This window comes from Leucoraja erinacea, chromosome 9 (genome assembly GCF_028641065.1).
Source record: "Leucoraja erinacea ecotype New England chromosome 9, Leri_hhj_1, whole genome shotgun sequence".
Taxonomy (NCBI): domain Eukaryota; kingdom Metazoa; phylum Chordata; class Chondrichthyes; order Rajiformes; family Rajidae; genus Leucoraja; species Leucoraja erinaceus.
The window spans coordinates 58,962,023-58,983,873 of NC_073385.1; the positions used below are offsets into that span (position 1 = coordinate 58,962,023).

The 21,851-nt window shown below is 45.4% G+C and overlaps 1 protein-coding gene across 6 annotated transcripts in view; it reads left to right on the top strand.

Moving 5' to 3' along the window:
- Positions 1–21,851, top strand: part of numb (NUMB endocytic adaptor protein) — a 114,057-nt gene that overhangs the window by 54,482 nt on the left and 37,724 nt on the right. For all 6 annotated transcript variants that reach the window (XM_055640905.1, XM_055640903.1, XM_055640907.1 and 3 more), the window contains one exon: positions 10,736–10,870. In XM_055640905.1, the coding sequence (XP_055496880.1) occupies positions 10,745–10,870 (126 nt within the window). In that variant the 5' untranslated portion in view covers positions 10,736–10,744. The remainder of the gene's footprint in view (positions 1–10,735; positions 10,871–21,851) is intronic.

Consider the following 21,851-nt stretch of genomic DNA (forward strand, 5'->3'; position numbering starts at 1 on the left):
TCGTAAACAGAAATGGACTACTCAGCCATTTAGGATTGCTGCACTGTTCTTTGGGATCATGCTGAAACTGTGTATGAATTCCTTCTCCTGCTCCCATGTCATTTTACTTTCCGACCAAAAACCACTGTGGAACATAGTCAATTACTGAGACCAACACCTTTGAGACTTTGACCCCACCCGGGGAACTGCCTTCATTTCAAGTTTCTTAAGAATTTCACAATTTATGCAGCAGCATGACCGATAAACAAATAAAAAACACAAATGTAAGGGCCTGTCCCACTTAGGTGGCTTTTTAGGCGAGTGCAGGGGACTCTGCGCTTGCCACATGATCGCCACATGTTCGCTGGTGGTCTCTGGTGAGTCCTTCATGGTCATGAGGAGTTCCCGCAATCTGGGAACTAGTCGCGGCTTCAGTATGATCGCAGAATATTTTGGGTTGAAACATTTTCTGCGACCAAAAATTCGTCGCCATGGGAGAAAATTGGTACTTTTGTAGTCGAAGGTGCAGTTGTAGTGGGGTCGCCATGTAGTTGTAGGTAGTCGTAGGTAGTTTTAGTTAATCGCCTTTGCTGACCAGACATTTTCATTGGCTTATTGGGGGAAAAAAAGTAATCGGGCGTTTTCAGAACCAAGGATAACCGACCAGTAATGTTAAATGTATGCCGAACTTCACAGCTGTGTATCTCTGGCTTATTAAAAAGTTGGCTGGCTTCTTAAGTGTCTCCACTCTTCCTTTCATCCCCTTCTCCCCTCCCCCTCTTTTAAAGGATTTACCTTACACTGTGCTAGCCGTCTTAACCTTCCACTTCATCGCGGTGTGTCCGTATCACCTTGGCTTTGCAGCGTGTGAATTTCAGACGGCGCTCCCCCGCTTTCCCTGGTCCCCGCCTTTGCGGTGTGTGCGTGTGTGTTCCACTCTGACAGTCACCGTTCCAGTTCCCAGTTTTCCAGGCCCTTAAGCACAAGTATGCAAATTCTACAGATTGTGAAAAGAAAAAGACTGCAAAACACAATTTAAAAAAAACCCCACAAGTTCATGGTAGTGCGAGAGGTGAGCTGTCGTGTTCTGTTGCACAGATAGGATTAGAATTGCGCTGATCGGTTCAAGATTATAAACTCATCTCATTCCATCCAAAAAAAATCCCATACCAGAGTCCATCTGGTGCACAATTTCTGAACTCCTACACAAACCTATCCTTCCTTGGGTAGATTCAATTGCCCTTTATTGTCATTCAAACAAGCAAGGTTTGAACGAAATTTCGTTCCTGCAGTCATAACAGCAAAAAAAAGACCCAAAACACACAATTAACACAATTCCACATAAACATCCATCACAGTGACTCTCCAAACACCTCCTCACTGTGATGGAAGGCAAAAGTCTTATCTCTCCCCTGTCCTTTGTTCTTCTCCTGCGGTCAGGCAGCCACGCTGCAATATTGAAGCGACCGGGGCTCCTGATGTTAAAGCCCCCGATGGGCGATTGTAAGTCCCCCGACCGTTAATGCCGCGCCGAGCAATGTAAGGCCCTGCTCCGGGCCGATTCAAACCCTCGATTCGGACGGGAGAAGTTGCCTTTGCGGGAGCTCCAAAAATCAGTCTCCACCAGGGACCTGCGAGCTCCCGACTCCACCGTCCACAGGGCCCACGGCCGAAGCTCCAAAGTCAGGTCGCAACCGCAACCGCAGCACCGCCACAGCTCCGAAGTCAACCAGCTCCGTGATGGTGAGTCCGAAGGCTCTATGGCTGGAGCCCTCAGGTCGATCCTGGTTGGAGGCTGCCAGCTCCACGATGTTAGGCCCAACGACAACGGAGACACGACAAGGGAAAAGTCGTGTCCCCCCGTCTAGGGAAGAGATTAAAAAGTCTCCAAAAAAACTTGCAAGATAAAGTAGGTTGGGAGATCAGGATCACACGTTTGAGATTGCCCTTGATCTTGGGGAAATAAAGCAAAGCAAGTATGGAAGAATCAGTGGGGGGCATTTTGGGTGTGGTGATCATAATTTCAAGTCAAGGTAGCTATGGAGACGGACAGGATTAGGTTCTAACTTTAGTTGGGAGAGGGGTGGAGGCCGATTTCAAAAGCATAAGATGAGACTTGGCGAAAGTCAAAGTAAGAACAGCTGCTTGCACTCAACAAGTAGGAGCCTGTTAAACAGGAGATGATGGGAATTCAAAGCCAACATTTTCCTTTGTGTGAGGGGTAACAGTTGCAAGATGAGGAAACCCTGGACGACGCAGGCTATTGAAGGGTTGAATTTTAAGCAAAAGACTAATGTGACAGTATAGACAATTGAAAACATCAGACTTTCGAGGAGTGCAAACGTTATCAGAGTATTCAATAAAATAAGGAGGGCAAAAGGAACCCATGAAAAATCAGTTGCAGACAAAGTTCATCCTTCAGTGTGAAAAGAATGGGAGACTTTGAACGCAGTGTGATTAGCCAAGTCAGCTGAAGGCCGTTAAGGTGAGCAGGATATTTTGAAGCTAATCGCTGGACTGGTTGCAGCATCCAAATTGGTAAATTAAGAAGCAAATTAAAAGAAGGCACTCTGGAGCAGAGGGGCCTATTGGGAGAGAGGCTGTGTGGAGGTCATGTGCAAGTCTTTGGCTCTGCAGTCTTCGATGAGGAGGCTATCAGAGACAGATAAAGACAATCTGCCCTTTTGTGTAAATTTCGTTATTTAATTATTGGTTTAGCTGCAGTGGCGATGGCAGGTAAGTTAGTACAATGCTCCTCGTGCAAGATGTGGGAAGTCTGGGAAACTGCTGGCACCCCCGATGACTACACTTGTGGGAATTGTCTCCAAGTCAAGTCAAGTTTATTTGTCACATACACATACGAGATGTGCAGTGAAATGAAAGTGGCAATGCTCGCGGACTTTTGTGCAAAAGACAAACAACAAAACAACCAAACAAATTATAAACACAATCATAACACGCATATTCTTTTACATAATAAATAATAGAAGGAAAAACGTTCTTTAGAGTTAGTCCCTGGTGAGATAGGCGTTTACAGTCCGAATTGCCTCTGGGAAGAAACTCCTTCTCAACCTCTCCGTTCTCACTGTATGGCAACGGAGGCGTTTGCCTGACCGTAGCGGCTGGAACAGTCCGTTGCAGGGGTGGAAGAGGTCTCTCATGATTTTGTTTGCTCTGGAGTTGCACCTCCTGTTGTATAGTTCCTGCAGGGGGGTGAGTGAAGTTCCCATAGTGCGTTCGGCCGAACGCACTACTCTCTGCAGAGCCTTCTTGTCCTTGGCAGAGCAATTCCCAAACCCGATGGTAATGTTCCCGGACAAGATGCTTTCCACCGCCGCTGCGTAGAAGCACTGGAGGATCCTCGGAGACACTCTGAATTTCCTCAATTGCCTGAGGTGGTAAAGGCGCTGCCTTGCCTTACTCACCAGTGCTGAGGCGTGTGATGACCATGTCATATCCTCAGAGATGTGGACTCCCAGATATTTAAAACAGTTCACCCTATCCACAGGATCCCCATTTATACTCAATGGAGTGTACGTCCTCGGATGATGTGCCCTCCTAAAGTCCATGATCAGCTCCTTCGTTTTTTTGATGTTCAAGAGGAGGCTGTTCTCCTGGCACCAGAGTGCTAGATCAGCCACCTCCTCCCGGTAGGCCTTCTCATCATTGTCTGAGATCAGGCCCACCACCACAGTGTCATCAGCAAACTTAATTATTGAATTGGAGTTGAACCTAGCCACACAGTCATGTGTGTACAGGGAGTAAAATAGGGGGCTGAGGACGCAACCCTGGGGCGATCCTGTGCTCAGGGTGAGGGACTCAGGGTGATGTATTCCCTCCCATCTTGACTACCTGGGGCCTGGCGGTGAGAAAGTCCAGGACCCAGGCACACAGGGAGGTGTTGAGCCCCAATTCCAGTAGCTTCCCGGCCAGTCTGGTGGGGACTATCGTGTTGAAGGCTGAACTGTAGTCTATGAACAGCATCCTCACGTAGCCCCCCTTCTGGCTGTCCAGATGGGAGAGAGCGGTGTGCAAGACCTGGGAGACCGCATCGTCCGTGGACCTGTTCGGACGGTATGCAAACTGCAACGGGTCCATGTTCCGAGGGAGGAAGGCACAGATGTGATTCTTCACCAGCCTCTCAAAGCATTTCATGACTACCGAGGTAAGGGCCACCGGACGGTAGTCATTCAGGCAGGCTGGGGAGGCATTTTTTGGTACCGGTACAATGATGGATTTTTTGAAGCAGGCAGGGACCACGGACTTGTCCAGGGAGAGGTTGAATAATGTAGTGAGCACTGGAGCTAGCTGCGTAGCACAGGACTTGAGTACTCGCCCCGAGATGCCATCGGGGCCTGCAGCTTTTCTTGTGTTCACCCGTGTCAGTGCCCTCCTCACGTCGTGCTCGGACAGCGAGAATGTGTGCATATTCCTCCCTTCAGCTTCGGTAGCCAGCCCGCTGTCGGTATTGTCGATGGTCGGCAGACCTGGAGTGGTGTTGCCCCTCTTGAAATGAGCGTAGAAGGAGTTCAGGTCGTCAGCTAGGGAGGTGCCGGCACATGCGGGTGAGGGTGGGGTGTTTCGGTAGTTGGTTACAATCCGTAGCCCCTGCCACAGGCTTCTGGTGTCCTGCTGCTCCATCTGTAACTCCATCTTGTCCCTGTACCTTCTCTTTGCGTCCTTCACCGCCCTTCGCATTCGGTAGGACTCTGCCTTGTAGACGTCCATGTTTCCTGATGCCAAGCCCGAGTTGTAGGCAGCGGTACGAGCATTCAAGGCCACACGAACAGACCTGTCTACCAGGTGCAGCTCCTAAAGATAGTGCAGGGAACTGGAGCAGCAGCTAGATGACATCAGGGCCATCTGGGAACAGGCCATTAGTGAGGTCATCACACCAAAGGTTCAGGAAGAGAGAAGGTGGGTGACTACGAGGAAGGGAATTAGACATGGAGTGCAGGTGATCCCATTGGCCGTACCTCTTCAAAACAGGTACACTCGCTTGGATACTGTCAAAGAGGACGACTGACACATCAAGGTTGATCAGCAGTAGCAGGCAGGGCTGTGACACCAACCCTGATGCTGAGGCTCAGAAGGGAATGGTGACATCAGGCAGAGCCATAATGATAGGCGTCTCTATAGTTAGGTGTGCAGGCAGGAGATTCTGTGTCAGCGGTTGAGGCTCCAGGATGGTGTGCTGCCTCCGTGGTGCCTCGTAGTGGCTGCATGACATCCTCGGGGGAGGGCGAGTAGCCAGAGGTCCTTGTGCATGTTGGCACAAAGTTATATAAGAGGAAGGAGGTTCTGCAACATGAGTGTAGGGATTTGGGTAAAAGGCTGAAACGTAGGACCTCTATGGTAATGTTCCTGGGATTGCTTCCAGTGCCACTTGCTATTGAGGATAAGAACAAGAAGATGGGGGAGATGAATGTGTAGCTGAGGAGTTGGTGTAGGGGGCAGGGATTCAGATTTCTACACAATTGGGATCTCTTTTGAGTTGACCTATACAAGGATGGGTTGCACCTTAACTGGAGGGCTATCAATATCCTGCCAGGCAGGTTCGCTAATGCTACACGGGTGGATTTAAACTAGATTGGCAGGGAGGTGGGATCTTATACAGACCCAAGGCAGGCGAGAAGTTAGTTGGTATGGAGGGTGACAAGAGAAAGGATAGAGGACGGGAGAAAAGAATGTTGGTTAAATTGCACTTATTTTAATGCAAGGGGCCTGATGGGTAAGGCAGATACGGTTTAGGCTTGGATCGGTATGTGCGACTGGGAATTGTTGCCAACACGGAAACCTGGTTAAGAGAGGGGCAGGACTGGCAGGTCAACGTTTCAGGGTACAGGTGCTTCTGGAGAGACAGAGATGGAGATAAAAGAGGAGAGGGTGTTGTGTTATTAGCTAAGGGAAGATGTCATGGCAGTGGTCAGAGAGAAACGCTCAAAACGTTTAAGAAACATAAAGAAAGTACGAATTGCCACGGCTTTGAAGACTAGGACCCTAATGTGAGAAAATGGGATTAATATAATTGTGTGCTGGGTGGTCAGAGGCTTAGAGTACGAAAGCCGGGAAACTAAGCTGAAGCTTTATAAAATGCTGGACTGGCCCCGGTTGCACTGTTGTTCATTTTTATCAGGTTATAGGAAGGATGTGAAGGATATTTAAATAATTCCTGGATTGTAAATCTGCAGTTACAAGAATAGATGACAGTAGTTGGGCCTTTCAAAGGGAAGGCCAAGGAAATATGTTATAGAAATGTTTAACAAAATAATAGAGCTAAATAGAGGTTAGTGGGAGGCTGTTCACAATCGTGCAGGGGTCAAGGACAAAAAAATTGCAAGAATATAACAAAGAAAGGAACATCGGCCAAGTGGGATGTTTTTAAAAGTGTACTGAAGAGAGCTCGGGATGTCTACGTCTCCGTTAGAGTGAAAGGCAAAGCAGGCGAATGTAAGGGAGCTTGAATGACAAGGGAAATTGAGACGCAAGTGAAAAACGAGAAGGATGCATGGGACAGGTATAGGCAGCTGGATGCAGGTATAGTGCATCCTTGGAGGAGTTTCGGTAACTAATGAGCAAACTAAAAAAGATCAGAAGGGCAAAAAGGCGCCAGGAGATAGCTCTGGCGGGTAGCATAAAAGACAATCCCAAAAGATTTTATAAATACTTAAGGGGGAACAGGGTAACCGGAGAGAGAATAGGACCTCTCAGGAATAAAAGCCGTCGCCTCTGTGTGGAGCCACAGGAGATGGGCAAGGTCCTCTGAGTATTTCTCCTCTATATTCGCCTGATCAGATATTTCCAAGGACATTGCGGGAAACTAGAAAGGAAATTGCGGGAGCCCTGGTTGAAATTTACGAGTCGCCCTTAAATACAGCAGAGGTGCTGGAAGACTGGAGGGTGGCAAATGTTGTGCCTCTTTTCAAGAAGGGCTGCAGGGAAAATGCTGGGAACTATAGGCCGGTGAGCTTAACATCTGTAGCTGGTAAGTTACTGGAGAGTATTCTGATGGATAGGATATTTGGATTTTGGCTTTTGGATGGGCAAGGGCTGATTAGGGACAGTCAACATGGTTTTGTATGTGGGAGGTCGTATATCACAAATCTGATTGATTTTTTTTTGAAGGTGTGAGCAAAAAGGTTGATGAGGGCAGAGCTGTAGATGTTGTGTACATGGACTTTAGTAAGGCTTTCGAAAAGGTGCCGCAAGATAGGCTGATCTGGAAGGTTAGATCTCATGGGATCCAAGGAGAGATAGCTGAATGGATAGCAAATTAGCTCCATGGAAGGAAGCAGAGGGTGATGGTGGAAGGTTGCTTCTGGGACTAGTGATATGATGTGCCTCAGGGTTTGGTGCTGGGCCCATTACTGTTTGTTATCTACATCAATGATTTGGATGAGAACATACAGGGCAAGATTAGCAAGTTTGCTGATGATACAAAAGTTAGTGGTTTTGCAGATAGTGAAGATGGTTGTGAACGATTGCAGTCGGATCTGGATTGATTGGCCAGGTGAGCGGAGGAATAGTTGATAGAATTTAATACAGAGAAGTGTGAGGCATTTTGGGATGTCGGAACAAGTGCAGGACGTACACAGTAAATGGTAGGCCTCTGTGTAGTGTTGTAGAGCAGAGGGATCTAGGAGTACTGGTGCATAGTTCCTTGAAGGTCGAGTGGCAGGTAGATAAGGTGGTCAAAAAGGTGTTTAGCACTTTGGCCTTCATCAGCCAGAGTATTGAGTATAGAAGTTGGGAGGTCATGTTGCAGTTGTATAAGACGTTGGTGAGACCGCATTTAGGGTATTGTGTTCAGTCCTGGGCACCATGTTATAGGAAAGATATTGTCAAGCTTGAAAGGGTTCAGGAAAGATTTATGAGGATGTTGCCAGGACTAGAGGGTGTGAGCTATAGGGAGAGGTTGAGTAGGCTGGGTCTCTATTCCATGGGGTGTAGGATGATGAGGGGAGATCTTATAGAGGTATACAAAATCATGAGAGGAATAGATCGGGTAGATGCACAGAGTCTTTTACCCAGAGTTGGGGAATCGAGGACCAGAGGACATAGGTTCAAGGTGAAGGGGAAAAGATTTAATAGGAATCTGAGGGGTAACTTTTTCACACAGTGTGTATGGAACAAGCTGCCAGAGGAGGTAATTGAGGCTGGGACTATCCCATCGTTTAAGAAACAATTGGACAGATACATGGATAGGACAGGTTTGGAGGGTTATGGACCAAGCGCAGGCAAGTGGGACTAGTGTAGCTGGGACATTGTTGGCCGGTGTGGGCGAGTTGGACTGATGAGCCTGTTTCCACACTGTATCACTGTTTGACTAATAATGATGCAGCCTGTGGTTGGAGTCTTGAATGCGTTGCCTTCAGATGTGTTGAAGTTAGATGTGATTATGTCCGTGAGGGAATTTCAGAATATTCTAGAGGAAATATTTCTGAGGCTAAGAGAAGGGGTTGGGAATGGAATTTGTGAATTGCTCTGGTCGGAAGCTGACGTGACGTGATGGGCTAAATGGCTCCTCTGTTACAAATATTCAATGTGTAGTTCATCTAGTCTGAAATCAAACATTGAAGCCTGTCTTTGAAATTGAAAGTGAAATTGGGATCTAAATGTGCAAACATTGGTTGCAATAGATCCATTTACAATCCAAACTAATATATATCATTGAGGTTTATAGGGACAGTGTGGGGTAGGGAAAGAATCCTTGCGCATCATTTAAGATCTTGTCATTAATCACTGCTACTCATCTCTGACAATTCTGACAGGAAGCTGAAAAGTTGTTGAAAATTGTTAGCAGGTCGGGCAACTTCTCTGGAGAGAGTAGAATTAATGTTTCAGGTCAAGTCAAGAGAGTTTATTGTCATGTGCCCCAGGTAGGGCAATGAAATTCTTGCTTGCTGCAGCACAACATAATATAGTAAGCAAAAATACTGAACAGTTCAGTTTAATATACACATAAATAAGCAGATAAAGTGCAATAGGCTGTTACAGTTCAGTCTGTTTATTGGCGTATTTAATAGTCTGATGGCTGTGGGGAAGAAGCTGTTCCTGGACCTGGATGTAACAGATTTCAGGCTCCTGTACCTTCTGCCGATGGTAGCGGAGAGATGAATGCGTGGCCAGGATGGTGTGGGTCCTTGATGATGTTGGCTGGCTTTTTGAGGCAGCGACTGTGAGAGATAATTGCTTTCATTAGGTTCATTGGAATCAATTTTGGGAAAGAAAATATTCAAATGTATTGGTTCAATTATTGGTTAATATTGGGCTGAAGGATGCTTTTTTTATTTCACAATTGATTTCCCTTTGATCTTAACTGCCTCAGTATGTAGTACAAACCAAAGAAGATGCCTAGGAGTAAATTAGCATTAGGATTATTTTGGATGTGTAGAGAGGGGATGCATTTCCAAGATCTTTGCTGAGGGGTGGGTGGAGTCTTGGTCTCAGGAGGTGGGGACAGATGGTATTCATCTAAGATTCAATTTACAACAGTATTTTGCGATGCCTTAATTGGAAGGATTGATTAAAAGGATATGAGTATAGGAGGAGGGAGGTTCTACTGCAGTTGTACAGGGTCTTGGTGAGACCACACCTGGAGTATTGCGTACAGTTTTGGTCTCCTAATCTGAGGAAAGGCATTCTTGCCATAGAGGGAGTACAGAGAAGGTTCACCAGACTGATTCCTGGGATGTCAGGACTTTCATATGAAGAAAGACTGGATAGACTCGGCTTGTACTCACCAGAATTTAGAAGATTGAGGGGGGATCTTATAGAAACTTACAAAATTCTTAAGGGGTTGGACTGGCTAGATGCAGGAAGATTGTTTCCGATGTTGGGGAAGTCCAAAACAAGGGGTCACAGTTTAAGGATAAGGGGGAAATCTTTTAGGACCAAGATGAGGAAAACATTTTTCACACAGAGTGGTGAATCTATGGAATTCTCTGCCACAGAAGGTGGTTGAGGCCAGTTTATTGGCTATATTTAAGAGGGAGTTAGATGTGGCCCTTGTGGCTAAAGGGATCGGGGGGGTGTGGAGAGAAGGCGGGTACAGGATACTGAGTTGGATGATCAGCCATGATCATATTGAAAGGCGGTGCAAGCTCGAAGGTTGATTTCCATTTTTACCTGACAATGACAATTAACCTGACAATGACAATTAAAATTGAATCTGAATCTGAAGGGTTGAATGGCCTACTCCTGCACCTATTTTCTATGTTTCTATGTCTATGTTTCTATGATTACGAGAAATTCTGAAAGATTGAACTAGCAAGAAGGTTAGCGTACCTTTTGTAGTGTTGAGTGTTGGGAAAAGTACTTTGAGTCATAGATTCACAGAGTGATACAATGTGGAAATGCCCAACTTGCCCACACCAGCCAACATGTCCCACCTACACTAGTCCCACCTGCCTGCATTTGGTCGGTATTCCTCTAACCCTGTCCTATCCATGTACTTGTGACAACTAAAGCTGTATATGGAGCTGTATTGTATTTTAATCTGGAGTTGTGTGTGTCACATAGGACTTCCAAAAGCAAAGTCTGGGGTTATGGAGCGAAGGCAGGAGAATGGGGTTGAGAGGGAAAGATAGATCAGCCATGATTGAATGGTGGAGTAGACTTAATGGACTAAATGGCGTTACTCTGCTCCTCAAACTTATGAAAAGTTATGTATATTGGAGAAATAATTACAGTTTTTATATATGAGTGGTATTTTCGGTGGGTCAAACTTAATGTGCAAATTTTTCCTTTGTTTTAGGAAGTCAAAATGAACAAATTGAGACAGAGCTTCAGACGTAAGAAAGACATATATGTTCCAGAATCAAGCCGACCGCACCAGTGGCAGACTGATGAAGAAGCAGTTCGCAGTGGAAAATGTAGCTTCCAGGTTAAGGTGAAGTCTTGATGCATCTTTGATTTAACCTACTTGAATGATTTATGTTTTTGATTTGTGTTAACGGCATGTGTTTGTATAAAAATATTTTTTAAGGCACTGGCAGACTGTCAACATTTCATAAAAACTTAAATTAAAATAGTGCCGTGTCACTTCTTCGTGATGACCTTGTGCTTCTTGCTGCAATGGGTTACTTTTGTAGTCCAGACTATTTGTACACAATTTTTTTTTAAGGAAATAGGCAAGTAACTTGAGCCAAACACTGCAAAATGTAATTTTACTTCCACCATTGTTGGAAAATGGGATCTTGATTCATTTCATGTGAAATAAAGAGCTTTGATGGTACTGTACTGGAATGTATGGCAGCTTTGTTTGCCAGAGGCTGTAACAGGTATTGAACCCATCACTTTCTGATTAGGGTGAGGACATAGTTGAAGTTGGAATGAAAAGTTAAAACTTAGATGCTGAAAAGAAATAGTCTGATCAGTACAAAGTTGATGTATTTGTCCAGTGAGAAAAATAAAACAAAATAGAAATCAACCTGAAACTTGAGAAATAATTAGCTTCTGGTATACCATCTGCGATTGATAATTAGCTTCAGATAGACCATCACCTCTATTGATAATTTAACCGCAGGAAATAATCTGGCATCACTGTTTGGTACAACGTATAAAACTGTAGTTCTTAAAATATTACAAGTTGCAAATTATATCTAACTGCTCTTTAGAGTCATAGACTTGTATAACATGGAACTAGGCCCTTCAGCCCAACTTGCCCTTGCTGACCATGATGTCCCATCTGCACGAGTCCCACTCGCCTGCGTTTGGCCCATATCCCTCTAACCCTTTATAGTTTGGTTGATATCCCCGCACTGCTCCTGAGCAGCCCACCCATGCCAAATTATTTTTAAAAACCTCACTGCAAGGATATTGGTTGCCTTCCACTTTAAATATAGCCTAGCTATCTTAACTAGTCCCAAATGTTCCATGAGCAATATCGATTCTTCAGATACTTGGAGCAATGCAAGCAGCCATCTCTCCAGCCACGCGTTCATTTAACCTATCTTATTTTTACCTATGTCAGTGTGGGTAATCCCAAGATTATGACCCAAGAGGTCCTGCCTAATTCCCAAATTCATTCTGCATCCCTCATTCCTGCTTCTCTCTTTGCCTTTAGTACTAATGCTACTATGACTTCTGGATGGTCCCCCCCCCCCCCCCCCCCCCCCCCCCCTTCAGAATGTTTTGTACCTGTACCAAATCATCACCATTCAGACTTCAAGAAAGCTGCAGGCCATGCTTGTGTCTCGCTCTCGGCCACAGAAGTGCTTGTCTGTTCCCATCACAAAGCCACAACGGCTTGTGATTACCTGAACGCTTCTCTTCCACCCCTCCCATCAGACCCAACTGTAGTGTCACAAACGTGACTGCTTCTGCCATCTTCCTCCATTTCTTCAAGAGGCTATTCTCCCCCTGCAACAAAACCTGCCTGCTCTTACTGCCCATCCGGTTATCGCACCTTTCTGTAGATGCAAGAGACTGCAGGTACTGTAATCTGGAGCAAAAGCCAAACTGCTTGAGGAACTCTGCAACCTTACAACTGTAGGCATGGTCACAAGGGGCTTTGGTTGTGGTACTGATCTCCCGCATCCTGTGGGAGGAGTATTTCACTGCCCTACCATTCGTAAACTTTAACACCAATCCCTTCTGTTAGGAAAGAAAAGCCTTGCCTGACCACTTTCACTCTGGTCATTCCCTCTTCTCCCCTCTCCATTGGGCAAAAGATGCAAGCTTGAACTACCTGAGGAAAGCAGCCAACATGATTGCACCCTGGTCATGTTCTCTCCCATCGGGCAGAAGGTACAAAAGCTTAAAAGCATATACTACCAGATTTTGGAGCAGCTGCTTTGCCGCTGTTATCAGACACTTGAACGGACCTCTTGTATGCTAAGGATGTATTCCTGATTTTTTTTTTTCCAATCTACCTCGTAACGGCCCTTGCATTTTTAAATCTGCACTTTCTCTGTAGCTGTAAAACTGTACAGTATTCTGCACTTGTTTATTTTCTCTTGTTGTACTCGTGTTTGCAATAATCTGCTTGGATAGTATGCAAAATAAAGTTTTTCACCAAGTCATGTCAGGTCAACATTATTTGCCACATGCACATACAAGATGTGCAGTGAAATGAAAGTGGCAATGCCTGCGGATTGTGCAAAAACTACAGAATAGAACAGAATAAGTATTTACGTTAGAAATTTTTTTTTTACAAAAGACACAACACAACAGCAAGTTAGTCCCTGGCGAGATTAGAGTTTACAGTCCTGACGGCCTGTGGGAAGAAACTCCGCCTCATCCTCTCTGTTTTCACAGCCTGACAGCCGTGGCGTTTGCCTGACCGTAGCAGCTGGAACAGTCCGTTGCTGGGGTGGTTGGGGTCCCCCATAATGTTGCTGGCTCTAGATCTGCACCTCCTGGTGTATAGGTCCTACAGGGGGTCGAGTGTAGTTCCCACAGTGCGTTCGGCTGAACGCACTACTCTCTGCAGAGCCTTCCTATCCTGGGCAGAGTTCCCAAACCGGTTTGTGATGTTGACGGACAAGATGCTTTCTACAGCCCCAGAGTAACACTGAAGGATCCTCTGAGAGACTCTGAATTTCCTCAGCTGCCTGAGGTGGTAAAGGCTCTGCCTTGCCTTTCTCACCAGTGCGGCAGTGTATGTTGTCCATGTCAGATCCTCTGTGATGTGAACTCCCAGGTATTTAAAGCAGCTCACCCTATCCACAGTAGTCCCATTTATCTCCAGTGATGTGTACGTCCTCAGATGTTGTGCCCTTCTAAAGTCCACAATCAGCTCCTTAGTTTTTATGACATTCAAGAGGAGGCTGTTGTCCTGACACCAGTGCCAGATTAGCCACCTCCTCCCGGTAGGCCTTCTCATCGTTATCGGAGATCAGGCCCACCACCACAGTGTCATCAGCAAACTTGATGATGGAGTTGGAGCTGAACCTGGCCACACAGTCATGTGTGTACAGGGAATACAGTAGAGGCCTAAGGACGCAACCCTGTGGGGATGCTGTGTTCAGGGTGAGGGTGCTGGAGGTATGTCTCCCCATCTTGACACCTGGGGCCTGGCGGTGAGAACGTCCAGGACCCAGGTACACAGGGGAGTGTTGAGCCCCAGTTCCAGCAGCTTCTCAGCAACTCTGGTGGGGACTATCGTGTTGAAGGCTGAACTGGTCAATGAACAGCATCCTCGTATCTCTTTCTGGCTGTCAAGGTGTGGTGTGCAAAACCTGGGAGACCGCATCATCCGTGGATCTGTCAGACGGTATGCGAAATGTAGCGGGTCCATGTTGCGAGGGGGAAGGCGCATATGTGGTTCTTGATCAGCCTCTCGAAGCATTTCATGACTACCGAGGTGAGGGCCACCGGTCGGTAGTCATTCAAGCAGGCTGAAGAGGCATTCTTTGGCACTGGAACAATGGTGGATCTTTTGAAACGGGCAGGGACCACAGACCTGGCCAGGGAGAGGTTGAATATTGTGGTGAACATTGGACCAAGCTCAGTACCACAAGACTTTAGTACTCATCCAGATATACCATCTGGGCCTACAGCTTACCTCATGTTCACACGTGTTAGAGCCCTCCTCACATCGTGCTCGGACACCGCAAATGTGTGTACATCCCCAGCGGTGGAACTCCCCTCAGCCTCGCTGGCGGTGTTGTTGTTAACCGGCGAGCTAGGGGTGATGTTGCCCGTCTGGAACTGTGCGTAGAAGGATTATATCTTTGTATAGGACAATCATAAAACCAAGTACTGTGTAGTACTTCCAGCAAAAGGACTGTGTTGGTACAAAAATGGAATTAAGTGTAGTCAATATATATTGGCCTTGCAAGCAAAGCCCATTCTGAGAAGTACAGTATATCAAACAAAATGGTTTTGTGTGAAATATGAGATGTAGAAATACAGAGTGCAAATACATATCCAAAGAAGGATTAATTTTACTTTTGTTGGGCCTTTTTAGGTCATTTTCGTATGTGAACATGTGTTTTTCCTATGGGTCATAGCACTATGTAGTTTGGTGATAAATGAAATATGATGTGAGAACACTTTGCTTCCAGTAGTATTCCTGAATGAATTGTTGTGGTGGAAATAGCCATCTTTCTTTCTGATTTGTTCTACTGGGTGTTTCTCTTCTGGTGATATAGGTGAAAAGGTGCTAGGCATAAATGCTGCAGTAGAGGTTTGGGCATCACACCAAACGTTAAGAGTGTCATCTCAGCCCTCAGTAAATATTCTTTTCCAACACACCGTTCTTGCTTCAACAAGTTTATTTGTCACCCGGGGGGGACTTAATCTGGTCCATGACCTGTCACTCTCATGGAGTTCCAAGATTTCCCCAGAGTAAGTGATTTACAATAGGCATAGTACAAGTATATAAGCTGTACCAAGCAGAAGCAATTTGGTGCACTTTCTTGGTCCTCCAATCTTATCATGATGTTTGTGTGTAAAGGCAAAGTTCAGGTTCCTCAAGACAAGTGACTCGCAAGCACATGATCTCATTATCACCAATGATCAGGTTCCACAAAATGAGTGACTAACTTCGTCATCACAGCTGCAACAGAGGCCCAGCATTTTTCCACTCAACGCTGTAATTTTCCACTAACACAACGAAAATCAAACATCGTTGGTGCTGCCACCACCCTCTCACCCCCACCCAAAAATACACACGTCAAAGCTCAAATGTGATTTATTCATATTGTTGGCATGAATATAAAATGCACTACTATTTCAATACCTAATTTTACTTCGGAGTCACGTGAGGGACTCCATGAAAAGAAACCCGCTACGCGCATGCGTGTCATATCGCATACACGCATTGACGGAGTCAGAAGTGGGAGACAACGTCTCCCTAGAGAGAAAGGCAAAGAAGCAGGTAAGAGACTGCAAAATTTTTCCACTTACCTTGCAGGTAGGAAATACAAGAAGCTGCAGGAGCTGGAGAAGAGACTGCAGAAATATTGCAGCCAGAACCAGCTAGCAGCAGCCGTTTAGCGGGGAATCCTCCGGAGAGGTTTCCCTAACGGCTATTTTTAGCACAGAACAGCTGTGCCCGACATCGCTACCCGCACCGGCAAGAGACTGCTGCCGGGCGGGAAACTAAGCTACACGGCCCGGGGAGTTTCTAGACCAAGTCGGGTCTATTTTTAGCCGCAGTCGTTCGGCGCTCCGCAGCTGATTAAATCAGCTGCACCACCCGGGGAGAGAGAGAGAGAGAGAGAGAGCAGACATCGGGAACAGCAGCCCATGGACCTGTGCTACGGGGTCTGTGGGGCTGCGGGAGGAAGGACGTTCCTCCGAAAACGGCAGGCTGAAAACCAGTACAGGTAAGAACAAATTTCCCTTACCTTTTTTGGTGCTTTTTCCAGAGTGCTTGCTGAATTCTGAAGAGACTGGTATGTTGCTGAACAGCAGCGAGCCACCTAAGGAAGGCAGGCCACAGCCACAGGTGGTTACTGGTGGGATGCTGAACAGCAGGGAGCCACCGACTGATGTCAGTATAGAGCTGAAGGGCTGTTGTTTAATGACCAGCAGCAGCCAGCTATAAATGTCGGCACCAGCATCTCCCAGATGGGAGCGAGTGCCAAACTTCACCCTAAATGGGTAGAGGTGCCCGTGAGGACCAGGACCATGGGGAACGGTCCAGTGCCCGTAGGCATGGGGACGGGCTGTGGGATATACCGCGTGCGACTAGTGCCCGAGAGCACCAAGGTCGGCAGGAGCGGTCCCATATATTAAGCACCCGCGACGACGAGTGCCCGAGAGCATGTAAGTCGGCTGGAGCGGTTTGCTGGAGTAAAATTCTCCATATTGGCAGGCTCCGGGATTGGAGGTAGCCACAGTGGGCAAATAATAATATAAGTCCCACAGCAGTTTCCCATATGGGCTGCATGAAATGTCGGACGCCTCTTAGGAGGGTATGGAAGGTCTGACGGGGTAAAGCCTGAGCAGGTGATGGAGCCACTGTCCCCTATTGAAGGGGGGGGAAAACAACCTGCCGAACATGATGAGCAGTACTGCCAGCAGAACTCACGGAGAATGATTGCGAGAGGATGGCTGTGAGTATTGAAGGACTGTGTGTCCACCCATCAACTTCAAGCTAATATTTTTGCTGAAGTGTTGGCAAGGCTTCTATACCCCGGAATATTGTGCTGCTCTTAATGTAGCCATTGTTACAGGTGCATTTGCAGACATGTTGGGAAGGCCGTTAGGAGTTGGGATAATCCGTAATACTCTGAAAGGTCTCATGGCGGGCATAACAGCTTTGGCCCGCATGTTAAATAAGGTGTACAATATTAGTGACCACAAGGATGCCATTAGCACTATTTTTTTTTTGGAATGTGCAGTTTGAAGGGCCATTAAGCCAGCTCTAGACCCTAGTTCGCTATACTATGTAAGCAAAGGGCTATACACCCCGTTATTTGGGGGGGGAGACCTGTCTAAACAGGTAAAGAATTGGCGAGGAGGCTTCACTTTGGGGCTGATTAAAGCATCCAAAGGTTATCTGGGGAAGACATTAACCTCATGTGCATCCTAAGAGAGGTAGTGTTTTTGTATTATACTACAAAGAATTGGGCAGAGGTACCCAGCAGCAGCGTCCTGTTTAGGGTTTGGGCCGGGACGACCACTGTGGAAGATGCATAAGTAACATTAACCATTAGGCTCTCCACAACCGCATATGAAACCAAGAAAAATAACTTGGTTACCACCAATACCATGGAGGTAGGTGAATTTGGGGCTCCAGCATTAATAGGGAGCACGGAAGTTGGAGGGATATTGCAACTTCATGTTGAAGCGTGGTGTAATATATCTATGGACAGATATATCCTTAGCAGTTTTAAGGGATATCTGATAGAGTTTCTACACAAACAAAACCCTCCAGTACAACATATACCGGACAGATATACATGCTGGTAATGGAATAAACCAAACCTGAACAACAGGATTTGTCTCAAATATCTTTATTAGAAATAAGAAAGATGGGGGTTGCCGTATTATTATGGATTATCAATACTTCACAATGTTGTGCAATATATTCATTTTAAAAATGGATATTTTTAGCAGTGCTAAAGACTTAGTGTTCAGCAGACTACTGTATGGCAAGTATTAATCTTTAAGATCCTTGCTACTCAATATCCAACAGGGGGAAAAATTTTAAACCAGCGTTGGGACTGCTGCAACACCAAAATCATAGAGTAATGGTATAGTTGGATGATATCCTTATTGTGGGAATAACTTATGAATCGGCATGTTAGCCAGTGGTTGCCACTAAACTATTGTTTGAACAGCTGGGATTCATTATCCATCCACTTAAGTCAAAATTGACACCATTAACACATTTAATATGTTAATGACTTTACTAATATGGAAAGCCACAGAGTTTAATGGGTGCATATATTATAGAGGTCATTTATTTTGGCCAATGGGAAAAAATGATAGAAGCTATAAAAGAATTACAATGTGGGGAACACAATGTTTAGTATTGCTCCAAACCCAATAGTTATTCACAACCCGTCTGTGCTATTACAAACAGACGCCAGTGCAATTGGTTATGGTACAACTGATACCATCTCGAGCTATGGGGGAGATGGAATATATAAGAAGCTAACCTACATAACACTAAGGGTTAGAAATGTTAAGTGCATTTCATGGGCAAAAATCTTATTGCTCAGGAATGAAACTGCAGCATGCTAGATGGTAGATAGATAATACCTCGGTGATGGCATATTTAAGTCATATGGGTGGAAAGATATCACCAGCTTGTGATGAATTGGCAAATTAAAGTTGGGAATGGTGTGTCCAAAGGAATATTTGGTTATGGGCTACATATCTACCAGGGATACTAAATCAGTGGCAGACACCAGGCCACGAAAAATTATTGGAAGTACTAAATGGATGTTGGATAGATGGTATTTGCTAAAATCAGTAAAGTAGGTAAGGCCGGATATTAGAATTGCATCCGGGGTTAAATCACCAGTTACCGAGGTATGTATCATTGATACCAGATCCTGAGGCAGAAGCTACAGATGCTGTTTTCACTGCACTAGGGGAGGGGTTTTCCATTTATGTATTACCTCCTTGTCTAGTTATAAATTTGGGGTACGAAGGGACATTCAACAGGAATCGGCATTGGGGATGTCTTAGTACCTGATTGGCTTACCCAACTATGGTTTTCCCGGGGTACAGGACATGGTGCTGGAACTATGTATAACGATAGCCGTAGTCCTAAGTTGCTGGTGCATCCAGTAACTGAGGATAGCTATCCATGTCATAGAAAATATTGATTTAGTAGGTTGTAGACTCTATAACACCGCTATGGGACATGGGGCTATCGATAGAACTGTGGACATGATCACAGCAGCACGAAGAAGGTCTACTCTATAACAGTATTTACGTCCTATTAAAATGGACTAATTACTGCCATGATAACTTTCTGGACCACAGAAATAAGGATGTTCCGGGGGTGCTACAGTTGCTTACCAGCCTGCAATATGGAGGACTGTGTTTCAGCACTGTGAATAATGCCGAAAGTGCATTGTCAAGTTATTTATGGCAAGATACAGTAACATAACTATATTTGGAATGTAAGTGTGGCTTTGATCTTGCTAAGGAATTGGTCGCCGGCTACAGCATTAAATCTGGATAACTAACTAGAAATGGTATGCTGATAGCGCTAGTCACAGTGTATAAGCTCCAGTTATTGCTAAAAGTAAGACTGGATGGCTTCACTATTGCGGCACGAAGATTGAGGTTTGTGATCCAGGACCGTATTATTAAACAAAATAGGCCAGGATTAGCGGGGCAGGTCATAGAATTGATGGCCTACCCGGAGGACAATGCCTCTGTATAGTAAAGTATGGTTTTGTTATACAGTAAGAAAAAAGGCTATCAGAGGCAAGGAATTGGCGTTTAATCAGCTTTAAGATACTGTACCATAGAGTGTAACTCATATCCCATATTTCTGCCACCGCGAAATGGTCTGATAGGCGGGAGTGGACAATAACATATTTCATTTTCACCCCACCAGGGCTGCAGCTACATCTGCAGCAAAACGCCTTGATGTATCCATGGACCAAATCATCAGGATTGCAGGATGGTTGTTGGAGAATATGTTTCAGAAATGTTAACAAACCAGTTAGCAGTATGGGAACGTGTTTTCGGGGACCAATTTTAAGTTCTGTATGATAATTTATCCCTGAAGAATACAGGGTTATGATTTCAATTAATTCGATATTATTTATCATTTCCATTAAATAATTGGTATGAATGCTTTGAATATAATTAACAATTTCTCTCTAACTACCAAGGCAGTTGTGAAGCATGGACTCGTTTCCACGGCATGAGGTCACAGAGCTTTGAAATCTTTTCATGGAGTCCCTCACGTGACTCCGAAGTAAAATAGTAAGATTAAACGAGAACTTACCAGTTTGAAGTTTGATCTGTATTTTATGAGGAGGAACGTTGAGGGAATACATGCCCTCCGCTCCCACCCTCATAGGGTCAAATCTTGAGCTGGTATCTCTTTGATAATCTTGCTATTTTAGGTCAATATAGGGTATCTGTGACCTCACACCGCTGCTTTGAAGGATGACACGCATGCGCGTAGCGGGTTTCTTTTCATGTATTCCCTCAACGTTCCTCCTCATAAAATACAGATCAAACTTCAAACTGGTAAGTTCTCGTTTAATCTTACTATTTTATAAAGCAAAGAGGAGCACCCAAGTTACATTTCTAATCGGGTAGGTGGAGTAATCTTCGAATAGGGAATCAATGAAGGAGGAAGGTTTCACAAATGTCTACATGTCCCTCTTCGAACTTACACCCACATCCTATTTAAAAAAATACTCTATATACGAATACTCCCGTCAGGTGAGTATGCCACCTGTGTCTGCATTGACCATTAAATGCCTTGCTCACTAATTCCAATGTTTTCCTTGTATTTACCCACCCACCTCTCTGTGACTCTCCTGCCACCTGTATAAGGAAGGATGAGAGGTTATCTTAGAAACATAAAAATTCTTAAAGGATTGGACAGGCTCGATGCAGGAAAAATGTTCCCGATGTTGGGGGACTCCAGAACCAGGGGGTCACAGTTTAAGAATAAGGGGTAGGCCATTTAGAACTGGGATGAGGAAAAACTTATTCATCCAGAGAAGTGTGAATCTGTGGAATTCTCTGGCTTAGAAGCCAGTGGAAGCCAATTCGCAGGATGTTTTTAAGAGAGTTGGATTTAGCTCTTTGGGCGAAAGGAATCAAGGGGGGGGAAGCAGGAATGGGGTACTGATTTTAGATGATCAGCCGTTATCATATTGAATGGCGTTGCTGGCTCGAAGAGCCAAATGGCCTGCACCTATTTTTCTATGTTTCTATGTATACACAAGGGGTAATATACAGTGGCTGATTAACTTGGCAACCTAGTCATCCAGAGATGCTGCCTGTCCCGCTGAGTTACTCCAGCATTTTGTGTCTATTCTCGGCATCTTGGGGATCTAGAACATCGGGGATACTTGCAGAGACACGCACGGAGAACTGGCAATGTCAAAATTGGAAGACAGATGTTGCCAGCAAAGTATGTTTTCAAAGGATGCTGTGAGACAGGGATCAACTCGACAAGTATGAGGTGATACACTTTGGGAGTTTAAATTCTGGTCCACCTTATAGAATAAATAGCAGGGGCATTAGGAGCATTCATATAATGGAAAACTTTGAGGTGCACGCCTATAGCTCTTTTTAAGTGGCGACATAGATGGGTGGGGTAAAGAAAAGCACAACGGTAGAGAGGTGCAGCGCCTGAGACCCAGTTCTGATCCCGACTACGGGTGCTGTTTGTATGGAGTTTGTACTTTCTCCCCGTGACCATGTGGGTTTTCTCCGAGATCTATGGTTTCCTCCCACACTCCAAAGACATACAGTTTTGCAGG